Here is an 18,925-nt window from a genome sequence, read left to right on the forward strand (position 1 = left end):
ACTCGGAGTAAGCCCTGATCCTGCTTGTTCTTCCATTTAAAAAAAAATGATGTATTTAATTATAACCATCTGAAGAGGTTAGATTATAGTTACTGTACATGATTTATTGGTTACAGCCCATTGCTCCGAACAACATGCTTTTTTTATTATTTCATCAAAGATACAAATAGGCTTCTAACCTTAGGCCACTTTACTTGTTTGCATCTTTAAAACACCCCACTGTTTTTCACTGTCACAAATACTATGAAGCGGCTTTGTATTATATAGTATTGTATGCAGCACGACTGCAAAAAAGAAAAGGGAGAAAACGTTTCTCGTTTACTCTGTGTAATTAATTTTTTTTTATAACATAGTGATTGGTACTGTAAGTGGATTTTACAGAATAAAACACAGGCAGTGCTGTATACTTAGAAACATCAAAACATCACTTACTTTCTGCTGCCTTATTTAACATAATCTATGGAATGCTGATTGTTGAATTAGGAGCTCCAGCATCCCTGTGTACATCTGATTAAAAAGTCACAACAAGTAAACTCCTTAATTAACTTAGGTAGAGAAACAGTTCAATGATACCAGCATGCTGCTGGCAATTTAGAAGTTTTAATTAAAGATAAACTTCAAAAGCATCAAAAAAATATGTGTGGTTTTCATTGTATTCACATTGTGTATATTAAAACAAATATTTTATGGTGGCAGAAAATTATACACGCGATACATATATCTTTTTACTAAAACAAAAAAACAGATGTTTGTTTTCCTTGCTGCTAAACTTGAACGGCAAATGCTTTATGTTCTATTTTTGTACATACCTCCTGAACATTTCTGTCACATTGCATGGGTAAGTGCATTTGGAAAGTGTGCTCTAAAGGAACTCGCCTCATTTTATAACCCCTTAATTGCATACTGTAACATGTCAGAATGTGCTTTTCTGTAAATCCGAACTATCTTACATAGGTCGTATATAATTACTATGCAATGTGTCTGTTGACACAACAACAGCATAACAAATTCCATTTCTTAATACCACTCAATGCAAAGCTGTGCATGAATTGATCCGAGTACACAGGATAGGTGATTTTGGACATTTGGACTAGCAGCGCTGTAAGCAGACACTATTTAGTAGGTAACATTCTCATGTAGCTTGTTCTAAGAAACGGCTGTAATGTTACCCCAGAAGAACGATGTAACCTGGCACACCAGTCTTGAAGTGTTAAAATAAAATAATCTTTATTTTAGTATCAACGTTACATGGTATGATTACACGTGCATCAATCCTGATGAAGGTGTAGTGATACACCGAAACATTGCTGCTACAATAAAGATGATTTTATTTTAACACTCCAAGGGTGGGGTGGCACACTACATCGATCTTCTAGAGCAGGGGCGCTCACCTCCAGTCCTCAAGGGCCAACAACAGGTCAGCTTTTAAGGATATCCCTGCTTCAGCACAGGTGGCTCAATCATTTAACCATATATTGTTGTCATAACTGTTCCCATGATATACTTGAAAACGAGAGGTAACTCTCATTGTCAATACATACACCCTTTCTATGCATAAACTATTATATTGTTTTAATAATACTAGCACTAGTATCCAGCAAGAAAAAGAGGGATAGGCCCCAATTTAGTAAGCTGTGAGCGCCGATCTAGCTCTATCACAGAGAAAGCCCCATTGAAGTCATAGACTCCCTTGCATGCAATATGGTAACCAGGGTACTGTTATACATATGTAGCCATGTCCCAATCTTACCTCCGGGCTGTGGGAGGGGGACGGCTATCAGGAAACTCTGGTGGGGGCTGCGTGGTGTCGGGAGTGAGGCGGTTGGCGGGAGAGCAGTGGAGGGAGCTCCGTTGCTCCGGAGCTCCATGGCAGACGCCCAGGTAGAGCGCCGTCATTGTGGAGGATCGCGCATGCGCAGAAGAGTTCCGTCCCCCGGCGGCCATTACCGATAGCTTGTGCATGCGCAGAGGCCTTAGTAGAGCAGCGACCATGGTAGGAAGGGTCCGCAGGGGAACTACACATCCCAGGATCCCCTTGGACGTTCTAATCAGGTGGGCAGTGTTAGCCAAAAGGACTGCTAGGATCCTCTGAGGAGAGGATCAATACATTTGGCACGCTCAGAACGCAAGGTAGTCAGTCGGAGCAGGGATGCAGAAGGGGAAGGTAGGGTCTGAGTGTCAGTGGCACTCAGACTAGGCCAGATCACCCCTTCTAGGTCCCAGTTAGACCCCATTCACCCTCAGCTTGTGGTTGCTGCAGGGAAAGCCCATAGTCAGGGATCTTTCCTCAGTAGCTGTCAGTAGTGAGGGTAGATATCAGTGAAGATGCCGCGCTGTGATTTGTGGCCTTGTGGTCTGGGACCATCCATCTATGTTCAGAGACTATCTATGGTGGGACACTCCTGCTGGAGGCCACCCAACGTAGAGGGGGAAGGGTCGTTGAAGTAGACTGACCGTTGATTGTTGTTCAGCTACACCCGGGTGCTGGAGCCCCGGGCAGCAACAGTCCACAGGCTAGCGCTACGCATCATACTTGGGTGGGATTGACATTGTGGGAAGGACTCTACAGCTCTGGTGCCCCTGCGCCCCAAAGACAAGGGAAATACCCAGCGGGGATATAAATATATCCATCTACATAGTGTATGCTTTGTATTGTATTTGTTAGGCTGATTAGGTGTCTAGTAAAAACTGTTGTACCATAACCTGTGTGTGTAATTACTGGGTACATTGTTCCTGTGAGGTGCTATCCTGCTACGCTGGGATCCCTCTCAGGTGGAGGCGCTGCCCCAAGGAGATTACATTATCACCCCAGGCTCCCAGTGGCGAAGGCTCAGGCCTTCTGTCAGCAACAGGTAACGGCAGTACCAGTAGCCCCTTTAGTTACGGGGGGGGAGCGGGCGGGGTGGGGGGTCGGAACAAGGGCAACACACATGACCAAATAATAGTAAGGTTTTACCCTATGTTAAGCACAACTGAAAATAATATGATAAAACAATGGGGAAAAAAACACAAAGATAATATCTCAGTCTTTTCAACACAGGTTATACGTTAAAATATTGCCATAATGTGATTGAATGGAGTCCTGAAGGTGATGAGATCAATTCAATATGATAGTCTATCTGCTGCTACAGTTGGAATGTGATGGCGGCCATGTTAGTGAGCTTGGTTTTTGGTTGCGCCCGACACTCGTTTCTCCTCCGCTTCATCAGTGGCATGTCTAAGATGATTCACTGCTCAGGATATATACCCACAGTGATATTATCAACAATATATTCCAGCCTCCTAACCATCAACAACCAAGTAATATCACTAAGGGGGATATTACTCTGACAAACCCCACTGACATTGCAAATGCATTCAATGATTACTTTGTGGGGTGTGCCACTAACTTATTAGCGAAACGCAGCACAAACCCCAAACCTGAATCTCATCCTGGGAGTACCCCTATAGTCCCACCCCCTCCCAACACTGCCCACAATTTTCAATTTAGCCCAGTATCTGAAGAGGAGATTACACAAGCGCTCCTCAAACTAAAACTAAGCAGCCAATGTGGACCCGACTTACTACAATCTAGGTTCCTACGACTTGGTGCCCCAGCCATTGCCAAACCAATTGCGTCCATAGTCAACTCTATCCTGTCTGCAGGCCATATCCCTAAGACCTGGAAAACTGCCAGAGTTGTCCCAATCTTCAAAAGTGGGGACAAAAACACTGTCTCAAACTACAGGCCAATCTCACTTCTCCCAATTCTATCCAAAGTTATGGAAAAATGTGTCCACTCCCAATTAAGCGATTTCTACACCAAGACAAATTTCCCTAGCCAATTCCAGTCTGGGTTTCGTCCCAAACACTCCACCGTAACTACCCTGCTAAAAGTTTGCAATGAAATCCAGTGTGGAATGGAACGGGGACAACTCACTGGTGCAGTATTCCTAGATTTTGCAAAGGCTTTTGACACAGTTGATCATGCTATCCTGCTTAACAAACTCCAGAGCTCTGGAATAGGGAAACATGCTTTAAACTGGTTTCAGTCCTACCTATCAGGAAGATCCCAACATGTGTCCATCTCAGGCTCTAACTCCAACCCCCTGGATATCACTTGTGGTGTCCCGCAAGGCTCTGTTCTGGGGCCCCTACTCTTCTCAGTGTTCATTAATGATCTTCCCACAGCTTGTAAGGAAGCCTCAATACACATGTATGCAGATGACACAATCCTGTATGCACACAGCCAGTGCCTCTCTGACCTTCAACACATACTTCAGTCTGACTTTTTGAGACTCGAAAACTGGATTTCCCAAAACAAACTGTTTTTAAACACTGACAAGACTGTAACAATGGTATTTGGGACCAAGACTAAATTTGTAAAGCTTCCAGTGACTGAGCTCCTGATTAGAACCAACGCTAAAACCACCCTAACACCTGTCACTAGTTTTAAATACCTGGGCTTATGGTTTGACTCCCACTTAACATTCGGGATGCACATTGATACCCTGACAACCAAGACCTATGCCAAACTAGGGGTACTTTACAGGAACAAATCCTCCCTAAGTCTCCTGGTCAGAAAGCGTATTGCACAGCAGATGCTAATGCCAATTATTGACTATGGAGACATAGTATATGGCTCGGCTCCTCAAACCCACCTTAGCAAACTTGACACCCTCTACAATTCAATTTGTCGTTTTGTTCTCCAATGCAACTACAACACACATCACTGCGAAATGCTCAAAGAACTAGATTGGTCATCACTAGAGTCTAGGCGCAAAGTTCACCTTTCCTGTCTCACCCTCAAATACTTTCTGGGCAAGCTACCCAGCTACCTGAACAAGCTCCTCACCCCTACCACATGCAGTACCTATCACCTGAGATCAGACTCCAAAAGACTATTCATGGTCCCAAGACTCAACAAAGTATCCGGACGTTCCTCCTTCTCCTTCCGTGCACCCCAAAACTGGAACAACCTACCAGAGACTCTCATATCCACCACCAGCTTAAGTTCTTTCAAATCTAAGGCTGTCTCACACTTTAATCTGGTCTGTAACTGTTTCATACGCTCATAATATATATTTTCTTTAACTGTGCATGCAATGTCTTGTATATAAATGTATACCTTGTTCATTTATGTAACTGTATTTGTAACCATGTATTATTTGTCTTAACTCTGTGCCCAGGACATACTTGAAAACGAGAGGTAACTCTCAATGTATTACTTCCTGGTAAAATATTTTATAAATAAATAAATAAATAAATTATTTAAAGATACATACACAAAAGGAACAATAAAAGAGTAAACATAAACAGATCATATTAAATCACATTTGTACAGTTTGTTAAGTAAAGACACATTTGCTTTCATGCTGCAGTAGCAGCCTCTCGTGATCACCACTTCTGATGGCCATTTTTAACACACCAATATCATGGGCTTAATTATATTTTAATTGACCATTATGCTCTGTAAGGAAATGTTTAGCTAAGCATCTTCCCCCTTTTTTAAAAAAAATCCTCAGCATTTGCAATAGTGAAAAAGTGCTTCAAAATACGTCTTTTCAATTGTCGAGTGGTTATCCCCAAATATAACTGATCGCAGAGGCAAGTAAGACAATAAATACCCCTTTTGTTAAGCAATCAATGTGATGTTTAAACACAAACTGTTTTTATTACCACTGTCCATAAACAGTTTAGTGGGTGCCAACTATTGGCAAGCTGTGAATAAGCCACAATTAAAGGAAGCTGTTAGTCTCTTGTTTATACGTAAAGTACATGTTTAAGGAATACAATGAATGTGAAACAATTAGTCATGTAGGTTTTGAGATCTTTTAGGCACGATGGAAACCCCTGATTGAACAAAAGGTATCGGGTGCATGTGTTGATAGGTGAATTTGATGGTCTGGTTCTGTATTTTATGTTTTTAATACTGTCGCGGCCGAGTTTATTCTAACATTTACCCGGTCTCGGCCGCGACAGATACCGGGCGCGTGCCGAGGTGTCCCGTGCGCGCTCCGGAGCCTCAGAGGATCGGTCCTCCGATCGAGGCACCCCCCTCCCCTCTCTGGGTCCCCCGGAGCCCCCCACCGCCATCCCCCACATCTCGGGACACCAGGGCTCCCTTCGCGCACGCTCCCGATGAAGCGTGACCGCGCATCAGTGACGCGTGGCATGCCGAGGGGATTCAGCATGAAAGCCGGGAAACCTCGCGGCTTGCGGCTCTAGCCGCATTAGAATAAACTGTGTCGGTACTGTACATCATATATATTTTTTGTGCTAATAAATGCTATATAAATGTGTTGTGCACTTATTGTGTATTACATATATAGTATTAGAGGACGGTACTGTAGAATAGACAAACAAAAATAAGGTAGAAGTGATACCTGTGCTAGATAAAATAAAAGAGTGCAAGCTTCCAGGACCACAAAGGTCCCTTCTTCAAATGAAATCTGCCTGAAGAAGGGACATTTATGGTCTTGGAAGCTTGCACTCTTTTTAACCCCTAGTTATCTACTAAAGGTATAACTTCTACTTTACTTTTGTTTGTCTAGATACTGTATATTAGATTATAATGTATGCTGTGTGCTGTTTCGTATGTTACTCTTTACAGTATATTAATAATAGGGTGTTCATATATTTATCTAATAAACATGCATATACTGTATGCTATTAAAAAATGGATCAGTATGTGCTAATAATACAGACGCACTATAAAATATTAGATAGTAGTACTATTTTTTTAATGCTACTGTACACAGTGCCAATATTATGTTCAGTTGTATCACTATTTCCAATGTATACGCCTAAACAGGCTATTCTTAGTCAGCCTGTATAAGCAGTACTGTAAATGCACCATTCAGATATTGCTGATCAAATCATACTGTATAATAATTAGTAGATGCACTCACATGATTTCTGAATACATTAACTTTAACGAGCGTGGTGCATGCATGCCAAAAAAAATACAATCAAACAACCTTTAGTAAATCTTATCATAAAATGGTTTTTCCCCACCGCTTTTGTAAATTTGGGACAAACAGAGAAAGTCACTTAATTTAATGGGGAATCATTAAGAGACAAGTAGGATGGCATATACTGTTCTGGCTACTGTACTTTCTGGGTGCCAATTTCACGACAATATAAATATTAAGGGGTCTATTCTAGTATCTGTCATAACCCACTTATCGAGGCTATTTAGCTGTTACCGGCCAAAAATGCCTACAGCGATTCAGTAAGCCTCGGTAAGTGGGCGGCGAATGCATTTTTTCACCATTTATTCTCTCGTACAAAACACATCGCCAAGTGAGCTGCGATAAGCCATTTTTCGGCAGGTTTTGAAACTCGTGTAATTCTAGTAGCCTTGATTAGCTTATCGAGTCTAATCGCGGCTTTAGAATTGCAATTTCCGCCCAAATTCCTCTCGCCAGAAAAAGTTGGCGTGAAGCTGGTGAGAAGCTTCAGAGGCGGCGACGAGAGAGGGACTTAGTAAAAAAAATGCCTTTTTCCTGGATCGGATTTATGCAAGGGGTCTCCGGAGCTGATACACATTAATACCAGCACCGGAGGCCCCCGGCATGAATCAGATGCATGAAAAATCCATTTACAGGCGGCTTCACTTCTTTAGCGCAGGGGTGCGCAAACGGGGGGGGGGGGGGGGGGCGCGCTCCCCAGGGGGGGAAGGAGATTTTTGTAGGGGGCGCAGCGGTTGCAGAGGCCCCGCACTCTTCCCCACGGCATTTAAATTAAATGCCGGGGGATCGCGTGAGGCCTTTGCAACCTATTACTTACCGAGATTCAGACAGCTGTTGACACGTCGCCATGGCAACGCGGCATCAAATGACGCCGCGGGGTCACGTGACATCACATGACCCCGTGGCGTCATTTGACGCTGGAAACTGAGGTAAAGAGGGCACGAGCACCAGGGCAGCAGGGAGAGGGGGGGAGGGGGGGGCGCAGCTGCAAAAGTTTGCGCACCCCTGGCTTAGCGGCTAACCGCTAAGGCAAGGAAGGGGTTAACTACCAATGTTTATTGTGTATAACCGGGGTGGGTGAAGGTGGTATTTGGCCCTTGGTGGATGTTTAGGCTTTGCAGGGGGGTTGCGGGGGAGTTAACCCCTTCATTACCTTTGTGGTTAATACTGCTAAGGTAATGAAGGTTTTAACCCCTCCTGCTACTCACCCGGTAGGTATAAACACCCACCAAGGGCCAAATGCCAACTTCCCCATCCTCGCTACCCACAAAAATATTCAAAAACACAGCAACCATATTACCCACCTCCTCTACCCCCAACAACACATACAGTATAGTATTGGGCAAAATTACTATTATGCAGATATGGATAATTGCTGATTTGCCCATTCAAAATCAAACATTAGCCAGCATAAATAAAGTAAATAAAACTTCTACTTACCCCTGCCATCATGAAGGGCGTCCTCATCAACATACTCAAGGTCCATGTCCACCATTGGCAGCAAGAGTACAAGATCTAATGGCCCCCAACTCCTTAATCACCATAGCGATTAATAACCGCTATAGTAATTAAGGGGTTAACCCCCGTCACCCAATACCCACCTGAGAGGCCTAACCACCCACCCTGGCCCCACTATACCCACCCTCTATCCATTGATTGGCACAGTGGTACATCATACCCATATAATATGGGCATGATAAGCCACTATAGCAGTCAATGGTCAACCTAATAAAAATCATTAAGGCCAAAAATACACAATAATAAAATAAATACACAAGCACCTAAAAGTAATTTTGCCCATTACTGTACTGTATGTGTTGGGGGAGTTGTTGGGGTAGAGGAGGTGGGTAGTAAGGTTTTTGTGTTTATTTTTCTTTATTGGGGGTAGACGGATTGGGTGAAGGGTGTAGTAGCCCCGAGGGTGGATGTTTAGGCCTTCCGGGGGATAGCGTGACTGGTTAACCTCTTCATTACCATAGCGGTTCCCACTGCTGTGGTAGTGAAGGGGTTAACTCCTCCCACAGCCTTCCCGGCAGGCCTAACCAACACCCACCCTGGGGCTATTGCCCCCTTCAACCACCCCCTCTGCCAACAATAAACAGGCTATTGCAGTTGAACCCCTTTATTGCCTTAGTGGCTAAACGCTAAGGTAATGAAGCTGTTTTAATAAATTTTTTAACACAAATGTATGTGAGCAGGCAGTCTCCGGAGGAGGGCCACGTTGATTTCAGGTCCGAGGACCCCTGCTTCCTGAGATACAGGCCCTGTTATGGGGTGCCGGTATCTCCACGCATTTAAATGTCTCGCGTCACGTGACCAGGACATGAAATGCATAGGAGATACCGGCACCCCATAACGGGGCCTATATCTCGGAAAGAAAGGGGTCCCGGACCTGAAATCAACGCGGTTCTGCTCCAGAGACCCCCTGTTCATGTACACCAGTATTAAAATTGTTATTAAAACCCTGCAATCGCTGGCGAGATATTTTGAGAGAGGTGAACATCACATCGCTGGCTCCTCGCTAGTTTTGTCATTTTGCTATTGCAGGTCTTCAGAATCTTTCTGAATACCGTGATAACTATGCTGACAAAACTAGTGGTGTAACAGGTCCAGGGAGACGTTTTAAGACGGCTACTAGCATAGGCCCCTAAGACTCTGAACCTTGAATTAGTTGGTGGAATTGATTGAACCTGCTAAATGTTACATTACTTAGCCAAATAATTTCATATACTGTTTATGTACTGTGAATTGTAATATTTTTTACACAAACTGTAAGCACAGACAAAACCTGTGCTACATTACAATACATAGTTTAGTGATCAGTGCTTCAGGGATATATAGTAAGAGGCTACCACAATGCTGCTTATTCTCCCCCTAGATAATTTACACATCTTTTGGGGACAAAGAATAATACATACTGTAAGACAATGCAAAAGCTCTCTCACTCACTGTAGCCTATCTAACATTTGTAGTTTCTGTTCTAACTTCTTTTGCGTCCTAGAACCACCAAGACTATTTTATTGAAATATCATTATGATTAATTATTACTTTAAAACAAACTCTCATTTTGTTTAGGTAAAGATAGTGAAAACTGTCTGTATCACATAGCTAACATGAAAACATGATCTTGCTTCTCTGTGCTTCAATGTATCATGTTCTTTCCGCAGAGTGTCAGCTAGTGATTTAGGGAGTGAAAAGACGAGTTAGGGAGTATTTACATGGTCCACAGATTATAAGGAGATGTATCAAATTCTTGACACTGTACATTCTGTGGGAATGCTGTTGGGGTGTGACTTTATATGCAAGAGCCAATAGTAGTTCTGATATTACCATAATATTGGCCTATTATTAAATACTCTTTGTGCCACATATAAATGTTCTGTACAGTAGAGTATATGGGTAAAAGTATTCTGCAATTGCATCTGTGGTTCAGTAGAATTGGTATACATTTTTGCATCATTCTTGCCTTGAGCAATGCTTGAGGATTGTTGCCTAGAGATAATAATCAAAGGTGAAAAGTTCCCCCCATTTTTTAAAGAAAATAAAAATGCATAAACCCCTTTGTTTTGTAAACTTATTTTCTGATTTAATGATAAAATAAATGAACACTGACCAAAGTAATCTTATATAGAGTTCACATCAGAGACCGTTTGCCTCTTCACCCTCTCTGCCGCTATCCTCTTCACGGTTCTGTGACATTACGCACCAGTCTTCCTGCAACCACCCATTCCGGATCGTGTTTCACAAGTCAACTGACTACGTCAAAGGGGGACATGTTATTTCTAAAAATGGAATTTTCAGTTTGAAAAATATTCCTCAGAACTATGTTAAGATGGAGATGTCATCATTTTAAAAACCACTTCATTAAAGCTTTGAAGTGCAAAGCTTTGCTAAACATTACACTCACAAGTACAGTACATTTCACTGTTGACTGATTCGTAACAGTTAGAAAAAAATATGTCATTCTTTGTAGTTGTCAAAAAAACTGAATTCTGGCCAAGCCGATTACACAATGCGTTTGATGCAAAGAATGTGTTTGCGCTTAATTAGTGGCATTTTTATTTTTAATTTCTCATAAGAGCATATTCTGTCTGAAGAAAAACATCATTATAAGAGGTGTCAATGACTTAGCCTAATATTTATTGCTAATATTCCATGGCACTGCAGCAAAAGCACGAATGAAGAATAAAGATATTCCTTTGATGGTGCAGTGGCACATGTTTTTCTTTTCATTAAAAATGGGATTGGGCTCAATCCAGAATTAAATGCGTGCTGCTAATGATAAACATTTACAATGAAAGACGTGCAATGTTGGCAATATTTATATAACACATTTGAATGGCTGCCCAAAACATTGAAAGACATTGGCTCCTATTTACAGACGTAGCAAGCCTTAATATCTTTGGTCCCACAGCCACGTGACCGAGGCAGTTGTGGCACTGGACAATTAATGTTGTGGGGGGTCGTAGCAAGTTCCTTTGCAATAAAGCATTTAAAATGAATATGGGTAATAAGGAGAAGTAGCGGCTCAGTGAGTAAAGACACTGACTGGCACTAAGTTTGAAGCAGGGGAACCTCGTTCAATTCCCGGTGTTGGCTCCTTGTGACCTTGGGCAAGTCACTTTATCCCCTGTGCCTCAGGCACCAAAACCATAGATTGTAAACTCCACAGGGCAGGGACTGTGTCTGTAAAATGTCTCTGTAAAGCACTATGTAAAACTAGCAGTGCCATACAAGAACATGCTATTATTAATTAATACATAATTAATATAAATTAAATATTGCCCTAAAATGTCAGCCTATACAACATAGACATTAAATTAACATACAATTGATGTAAACTAATATAACTCATTCATATGCACAATTGTGAGGCTAGGTACTTCCATAATCAATTCCGTATGGTTCCATATACAGATAGAAAATGACAGTAGATAAGAGCCACCTCTGTGTTCTGTTTGGAATCCTCAGACCGTACGGGATCTTTTGCTTTCTTTCATATTTAGGACAGCTTTGTCTCTATCCCTAGCAGTTTTATATTCCCGTATTAGATTCCAACCACCTCTTCTGAGAAGCAGTTCCATGTTTCCATGTAATTCCTCACATCTCCTAAGCCTCCCACCCTCCAGCTTCAGAGCATGATGCCATTTTTGCACCAAAATCACGCGAGTGCCCTCCAAAAAGCATGAAATCTGGGGGTTTCACATTCACATTTCACATTCACACAATTGGTAACATATATTATAAAAAATAATAAATATCCCATGAATGTATTTAAATTTGAATAGTCTACATCCCAGAAAAGATCTTGCTGCATGTGCAGTAGGGATTCTTTCATTTTAAGTCAAGCATTTATTTCGAAGCATCTACATGTATTTTATGTTAACTGTGTTGTACTCTACCTGCTTATGTGAAAAACAAGATTAGAAAGCTGCCTTGAGCCCTAAGCAAAGAGCAACTATGACCAGGGGGCCAGGCTCCCCTCTTACCTCTGTTGGGTCTCTTTGGTCTCTCTCCCCCCTCCCCATTCTTCGGGTGATGCAGAGGATGCAGGCGGTGAGGAGGTGCGGTGAGGAGGTGCAGTGAACAGTGTGGCAGTCTGGACTGCTGGGGAGGCCACATTCACGCCTGTAAGAAGAAGAATCGGAGGGGGAGAGGCTGGATGGGCCTCACGTGATGCTGCCCGAGGTGCGGGTCACGGTGCCAATAGCTGAGAGGAGAGCTGTGTGTTGGATGCCGACAAGTGGCAGGAGACATTCGATGGCCCCAAGGAGAAGTGTGGCAGGTCAGAGAACGGCTTGGGGTAAGAGGCGGGCTTTGTCTCCCCAGATCCAGGGAGCTCTATTAAATCAGGGCAAATAATGAGACGTTACCTAACCAGGTAACAGATGTTATTTTGCCCGAGTTTAATGGCTATCCACAAAGCTAATGATATGCAAAAAAAATAGAATTTGTCACCCAAAGTAGTATCGTAGCGATATATGCAGTACTGGGTACATTAGTTGTGCAGAGATGTAATAACCAATACAATGCACGTGTATTGGAAAAAATCTAATGTGCATGTCAACTAATGCACATGCATTCCAGCCGTGTAACGCATGTGCATTACCTAAACGTAACTCCCATGCACACGGTAAAATTCAAATAAATACATTGTGAAGGTTTTCAGCCATATTAGCATGATCCTACAGGTGTACACATGGCTCGGAAGGCCTCCACTTCTGCTGCTGTTGATGCTGCTGGGGCAAACAAAATAAGCACAGCAGAGAAGACCAGGATTTGGAGCTACAGTAAATACAAACAGTCATCTGAACCTTTAGAAAGCTTCATGGAAGTAAGATGTGAGGAAGAGCTGCAAGAGGAGGACGCAGCCACCTTAAACCTCACAGAAGTTCTGCCAGAGGAGGATGCAGCTCCACCTCCGCCTCCTTCACCTGCTCCTTCAGATGGTGTGCGTCCATCAGTTTGTGAAGCTGGCCGCTCTATTGATTAGTATGATCAGGCCATTCTGCAATATCAGCATCAGCTGCTTCTGCATATTGGCATACTGTATGAATCTGCGAAATAGCAGCAGCCTTTACAGAGTTGTAACATAACTTCGACGGCAACATATCACCATTGTGACCAATAGTTTGGCTCTACTTACTGGTTCTGTAAATAGCCTAACCTGGGTAGTGCAGCAATCATCAGAAAGCGTCAATTGGGTCAATTCTGCAGCAGCAAGTGAATCCTTTCCAACATCTGGGGTTTCGTTTCTCATGTCCAGCCTGTCCCTTCCACTGCATAAAAGAGGAAGAGATCATTTTTTATTTATTTTGTTGCATGTTTTCTGCAAATGTTCATGTGACCTGTTTTTTTTTTTTTCCTATGTACATTTTCTCCCGCAGTGGTGGAACTATGTGTGTGAATAAATGTTAAGTTCACTATTTCTGTCTCTTTGCTAATTATTCTAAGAAATGTACTCTAATTAATGTACATAGCGCTTCACAGTAGTAATATATGTGGTAATCAAATAAATAACAGATAATATAAATAACAGATCATGGGAATAAGTGCTTTAGACATAAACGTAACATTAAGGAAGAGGAGTCCCTGCTCCGAGGAGCTTACAGTCTAATTGGTAGGTAGCGAGAACGTACAGAGACAGGAGGAGGGAGTTCTGGTAAGTGCGTCTGCAGGGGGCCAAGCTTTATGTATCATGTGTTCAGAATATCCACTGTGCTATGTTATTTCCCTGCACTAACATTAATGGAGTTTCGTGGATCAGCAATGTTAGGTTAACGGATCATTAGCATCTAATTTGCATATGCGTAAGCCAAACATCCGTAGAAATGTATCGATGCAATATTTTATAGGTTTTTGTTCTGTTATTCTCTATATTGAATAAACGTTAGCATGACCGTAACAATAATTTAGGTTAGCGTAATGATGTGGAGCTGGCCCACAGTGCATCACTTTGTGCTTCTTACCCACTTTAACATACCTGTAGATCTCTTTAAAATGATGCCTCCTGTATAATACAGCTTTTAAAGAAAAGCACTTGCTACGCGTCATTTTCCTACTCCACTTTGTGATTCCTCTGCAGAACACTAAAATAGCATAGAAAACGCCCCAAGCTCAAAATGTGTACGTTAAATTAAAAAAAAAAAAAAAAACCTTAAATACTGTACATATACAAATAACCTCAAAGAAATTTGTAAAATGCACGTTGTGTTTCCTAATTCTGGCAGCTGTCGGCCCCTCGATCATTAGATCAGCCCTTGTCATGAAGCAAACACGTTTCATGAAGAGGACTTTCCATACATATTTTTTATCTTGGCACAATCTCTTATGCTACATTAATGAGTATATGACAGGCTTAAATACAATCAAAATGTAACTTATTCTCTCTAGTTTGCTTATTCGATTGTCAAATCCTTCTTACTATCATTATTCTAAACATGTTGTAGTAGTTTACATGTTCCTTCGAAAAAAGATTTTCTTTTAGATGGGATAACATCTTATCTCCTAAATGTTATGATATTTATTCAGTGTCAAAATTTTTTTTGGACAAAGCTCAGTGTAGTTTCCTCTATTGTATTGTTCGTTTACTGGATTGCTCATCAGTGTATTTGTGTAGATGCTGTTAATACTGTATATGTATCAAATAACTCTGGACAGAAAAGCACTTTAAAAGGAACCTCCTTGCATAATATGAACTATTAAGTTTTCATTTGAATGTTTTGGTAAAAAGCTAATTTTGTAGAAGAAATAGAAAATGAATAAACCGCACATTTTAAAAATGATCTAAAACTCACAATAGAGCTGCGACCTAGATGAAAAGCTGTGCTTTTTTTGCTGTATTTATTCAGTGTACTATAGATCAAGTCTGGCTTGTTCCTACAGCATTGAATTGAAAGAAAAGTAGTTGGTGGGGGGTTGTGATCTGTTGTGAATTAATCCAATATTTATCCTAACATCTCAACGAAAATATATATTTTAGCGTCCTCTGTGTTACCTTATAACCTCATATCATCTAGATAGTGCAGGTGGACGTTGTCATCTGTGAATCATTCCATGATTTAAAGAGATGAAAGAAAGAGAGAAATCAACTAAATGATTGATGTGTGAGTGTGCTCTGTTCTGTGTCTATGACTACGATCTCTGTGGCAAACCTCCCTTCATTAGTTAATTGATATCTGGTTAAACTCAGTCTATTGCGGCATCTTAGTACTTAATCCTAGGCGCTCCCCGAGTGAAACGCGCATCGGGCTGAAGTGATGTTACAAGCAGTGATGTCACAGGTGCGACCTAGGGGCACGCAGAGACGTGGCAATAGAGTACTATGATGCCGCAGTAGACTGAGTTTAACCAGATATCAATGAACTAAGGAAGGGAGGTTTGCCACAGAGATCACAGACACAGAACACAGCACACGCACTCAGAAATCATTTAGTTGATCTTTCTCTCATCTCTTTAAATCATGGAATGATTCACAGGTGACAACTTCCTCCTGCACAGGTTTGAAAATTTAGAGCAACAGACAAATTTCCTTTCAAGTACAAAAAAATACGACTGAGCCACTGTAAAACATTTAGATTGAACTGCAGCATTTAATAACACAATTGGATCATCCCTTCTACTTTCACAAAATAAATAAGAATCTATTAGACTGGCAAAATATAATTAAGAATATATTTAATATATTTGCCTATTGAACCAACTCTTAGACCATGTCCATACTTTCAGTATTGTCTGGATCTGCAACACATTACTTTTTAATGTGCTTTATCCACTTACACAACTGCATAATTTGATCTTTTGTACAACACTTCTTAAAAGCATTAAGAAGCCGTCATATGGAATGCTTAAAACTGTTAATCCTGGGAAGGTTAGCTCTATCTTAATGATTTTTAAATAATTTGTCTACCAGATTTTAAGGTTAGTTTGGGTGATAACCCGCATGCCTCCCTTGGCCATCTGCATACTGTCTGAATGTAGTCTGGATATTGTGTTGCCTCTACACCAGCCTTGAGAGCCATGCTTGTCACATAACCACTTCAAACGTGAACATTTAATTTTCAGAGTTTAAAATTTGACGTTCAAACTTGCAGAGTTAAGAAAATAGTAGCAATAATATAATAAAATGGGATTCATATTTAAATTTATTAAACAAAATGTTTTTTTAATAATTAGATCTTATCTATTAAGATGGTTTGTCCCAACATAGGAATACATTTAAGATGTATTATTATTTAATATATTAGCTTACTGTAGGAAACATATGTATAGTGTCACTGGTTATTAATGTTGGGATTGGATACTATATAGCATTAATTGCTTTGCATAACCATTAAGTCAATAATTACAGTAACAATTTGCCTAAGGTGGATTTTCTTCATGCTACTATCTAAGGGGACTGTAGGCAAAGTTAAAAAAGACCATCTTTTTGCATGAAGGACTATACGCATTTTTCATGCTACAGAAATTGTGACTAATTGAATATATAGGGTAACAACTGTATGGTATTGGAATTATTCGGATTCTGTTGCTGCCTGTAGCATGTGAGTCAATTTCTAATAGATATACAGAAGAAATATTACTGATTTATGCTTTCATATTTAAAAAAAAAATTCAGATCAATATTTCCTGATCAGGGTATCAAACCTTATAAATACATAGTACTGTATATTTTTCATCTGTGCACATTTTATTTCTAACTGGAATTTAGTGGTATTAAATTCAATGTAAGACTTGTCACATGTAACTTTTTTTATACACAATAACATAAAAGTTTGGCATTTTCTGCATCTGAAAATATAAGTAAGTAGCAATATAAAAAGAGGGCATCAATCAGAATACACCGATATACTGAGTACATCACTATGCCCATAAGTGTGTTACAAAAGTGTACCATCAATTTTATGCAGTTTTTTAAACTTGTAAATGATTAATAAAAACATTTCTGACAAATTGTAATTGTAAATCTGATCATATTTTACAACTAGTAGAACCGGCCAACAACGAGGAGTTTGAGTACTTCCCTACAGTGCTAGAGAGTATGCTGTTTCAAAAACTATTTCTCAAATTCGGTCACATAAATGTACAAACATTTTGTTTTTGATGTTTAGGAATGTTCTACGTGATCTCCACTCTCGCTCAGTTGGAAGCTTCACGGGTATCTGTGTCTGTTTCTGCTCGGGACAGAGGTGGTCTTGCGTCTGCTGTGAATGCAGCTGTTACAGTTAACATCCTAAAGACTGCTGTAGCTCCTGCAGTATTTGAGAAGTCCCGCTACACATTTTCCATTGCTGAAGATGTCCCAATAGGCAGTGCTGTTGGTACAGTGAAGGCAAGGGAACCTCTAAGTAAGTGGCATGGAGTCTTTTTTTCTTCTTTTTTTTTTTTAACATAATTTTTAATTTATATCAAATTAAGAAGGGTGTGGGTGCAGAAATGTAACGGGAAGGGACGTAAATGAAATGGGGGGGGGGGGGGGTTAGGGGCTGACACTTTTGAATTCCATTAACATCAAGATCAAAGCAATCTGTAATTACTTTTTTATTAATACAGTGTTGTGTTCTGTTACTTATACCCTCATGTGCCAATATCCCTGATATTTCATCATCTTGTTGTATAGTTATTCTCTTAATAGTTTTTCCTGTCCCAATTCTGTTTTTCGTAACCTCATTGCTTATATTGTGAGAAGCCATATCTCCGGAGCTCCTATAGCCTGCAGCCAGGGGTCCTTGACCGCATGGAATCGCTCTACTGTGTCCCTCAGGAAGGCTGTCAATTTTTCGGAGCACATGGCCTGCCTGATTTTGGCCTTAAAACGGCAATCCAAGCTGGTGTTTTTTTTCCTTTCCTTTTTTTTACGTAGGATTAAAGCAGGAGGTCTCCGGAGCTGAACTCCATTAATTTCAGCTCCGGTGACCCACTGCTTCCAGAGATACTTACGTCTGTCGGGGTGCCGGTAGCCACTGTGGCTCGCTAACTGGAGTTCACGTACTGTAATGGCCGCTTTTCAAAGCTCCCATGTCCTGCAGGCTAATAGGAAGCTGTGACGTCATCCAGTGGGCTTCCTATTGACACATGTGACGCGGAAGCTTTAAACTAGCAGGGTGTACCGGCACTCCCTTTGGAGGTAAGTATCTCTAGAAGCAGGGGGTCCCCTTAGCTAAAATCTATAGGGTTCAGCTCCGGAGACCCCTTGCTTCAATCCTATGTAAAAAATAAGTTTAAAAAAATGACCCACTTGGATTGCTCCTTTAATCTTTTTTAAGCTTGGGGGCTGTCTTTTCCCATGCCACAACATTTTACATCTAGTGGCTGAGAATATATGAAGGGTAAGCTTTGTCTTTTTGGGATACCTATTATCTTGTTGTTTAAGAGTGCTGTGTAACGGTCAGGTGTTAGAGAGAGACCCGATATATGATTCATCATTTTGAATAACTTTCTCCAGAGAATACTTATCATGGGACTAGGATTGC

The 18,925-nt window shown here is 41.0% G+C and overlaps 1 protein-coding gene across 2 annotated transcripts in view; it reads left to right on the forward strand.

The window, feature by feature from the left end:
• Positions 1-18,925, forward strand: part of DCHS2 (dachsous cadherin-related 2) — a 328,465-nt gene that overhangs the window by 230,249 nt on the left and 79,291 nt on the right. For both annotated transcript variants that reach the window (XM_075613040.1, XM_075613047.1), the window contains exon 4: positions 17,564-17,800. In XM_075613040.1, coding sequence (XP_075469155.1) covers positions 17,564-17,800 — 237 coding nt within the window. The remainder of the gene's footprint in view (positions 1-17,563; positions 17,801-18,925) is intronic.

This window comes from Ascaphus truei, chromosome 1, assembly GCF_040206685.1.
Source record: "Ascaphus truei isolate aAscTru1 chromosome 1, aAscTru1.hap1, whole genome shotgun sequence".
NCBI classification, from domain to species: Eukaryota; Metazoa; Chordata; class Amphibia; order Anura; family Ascaphidae; genus Ascaphus; species Ascaphus truei.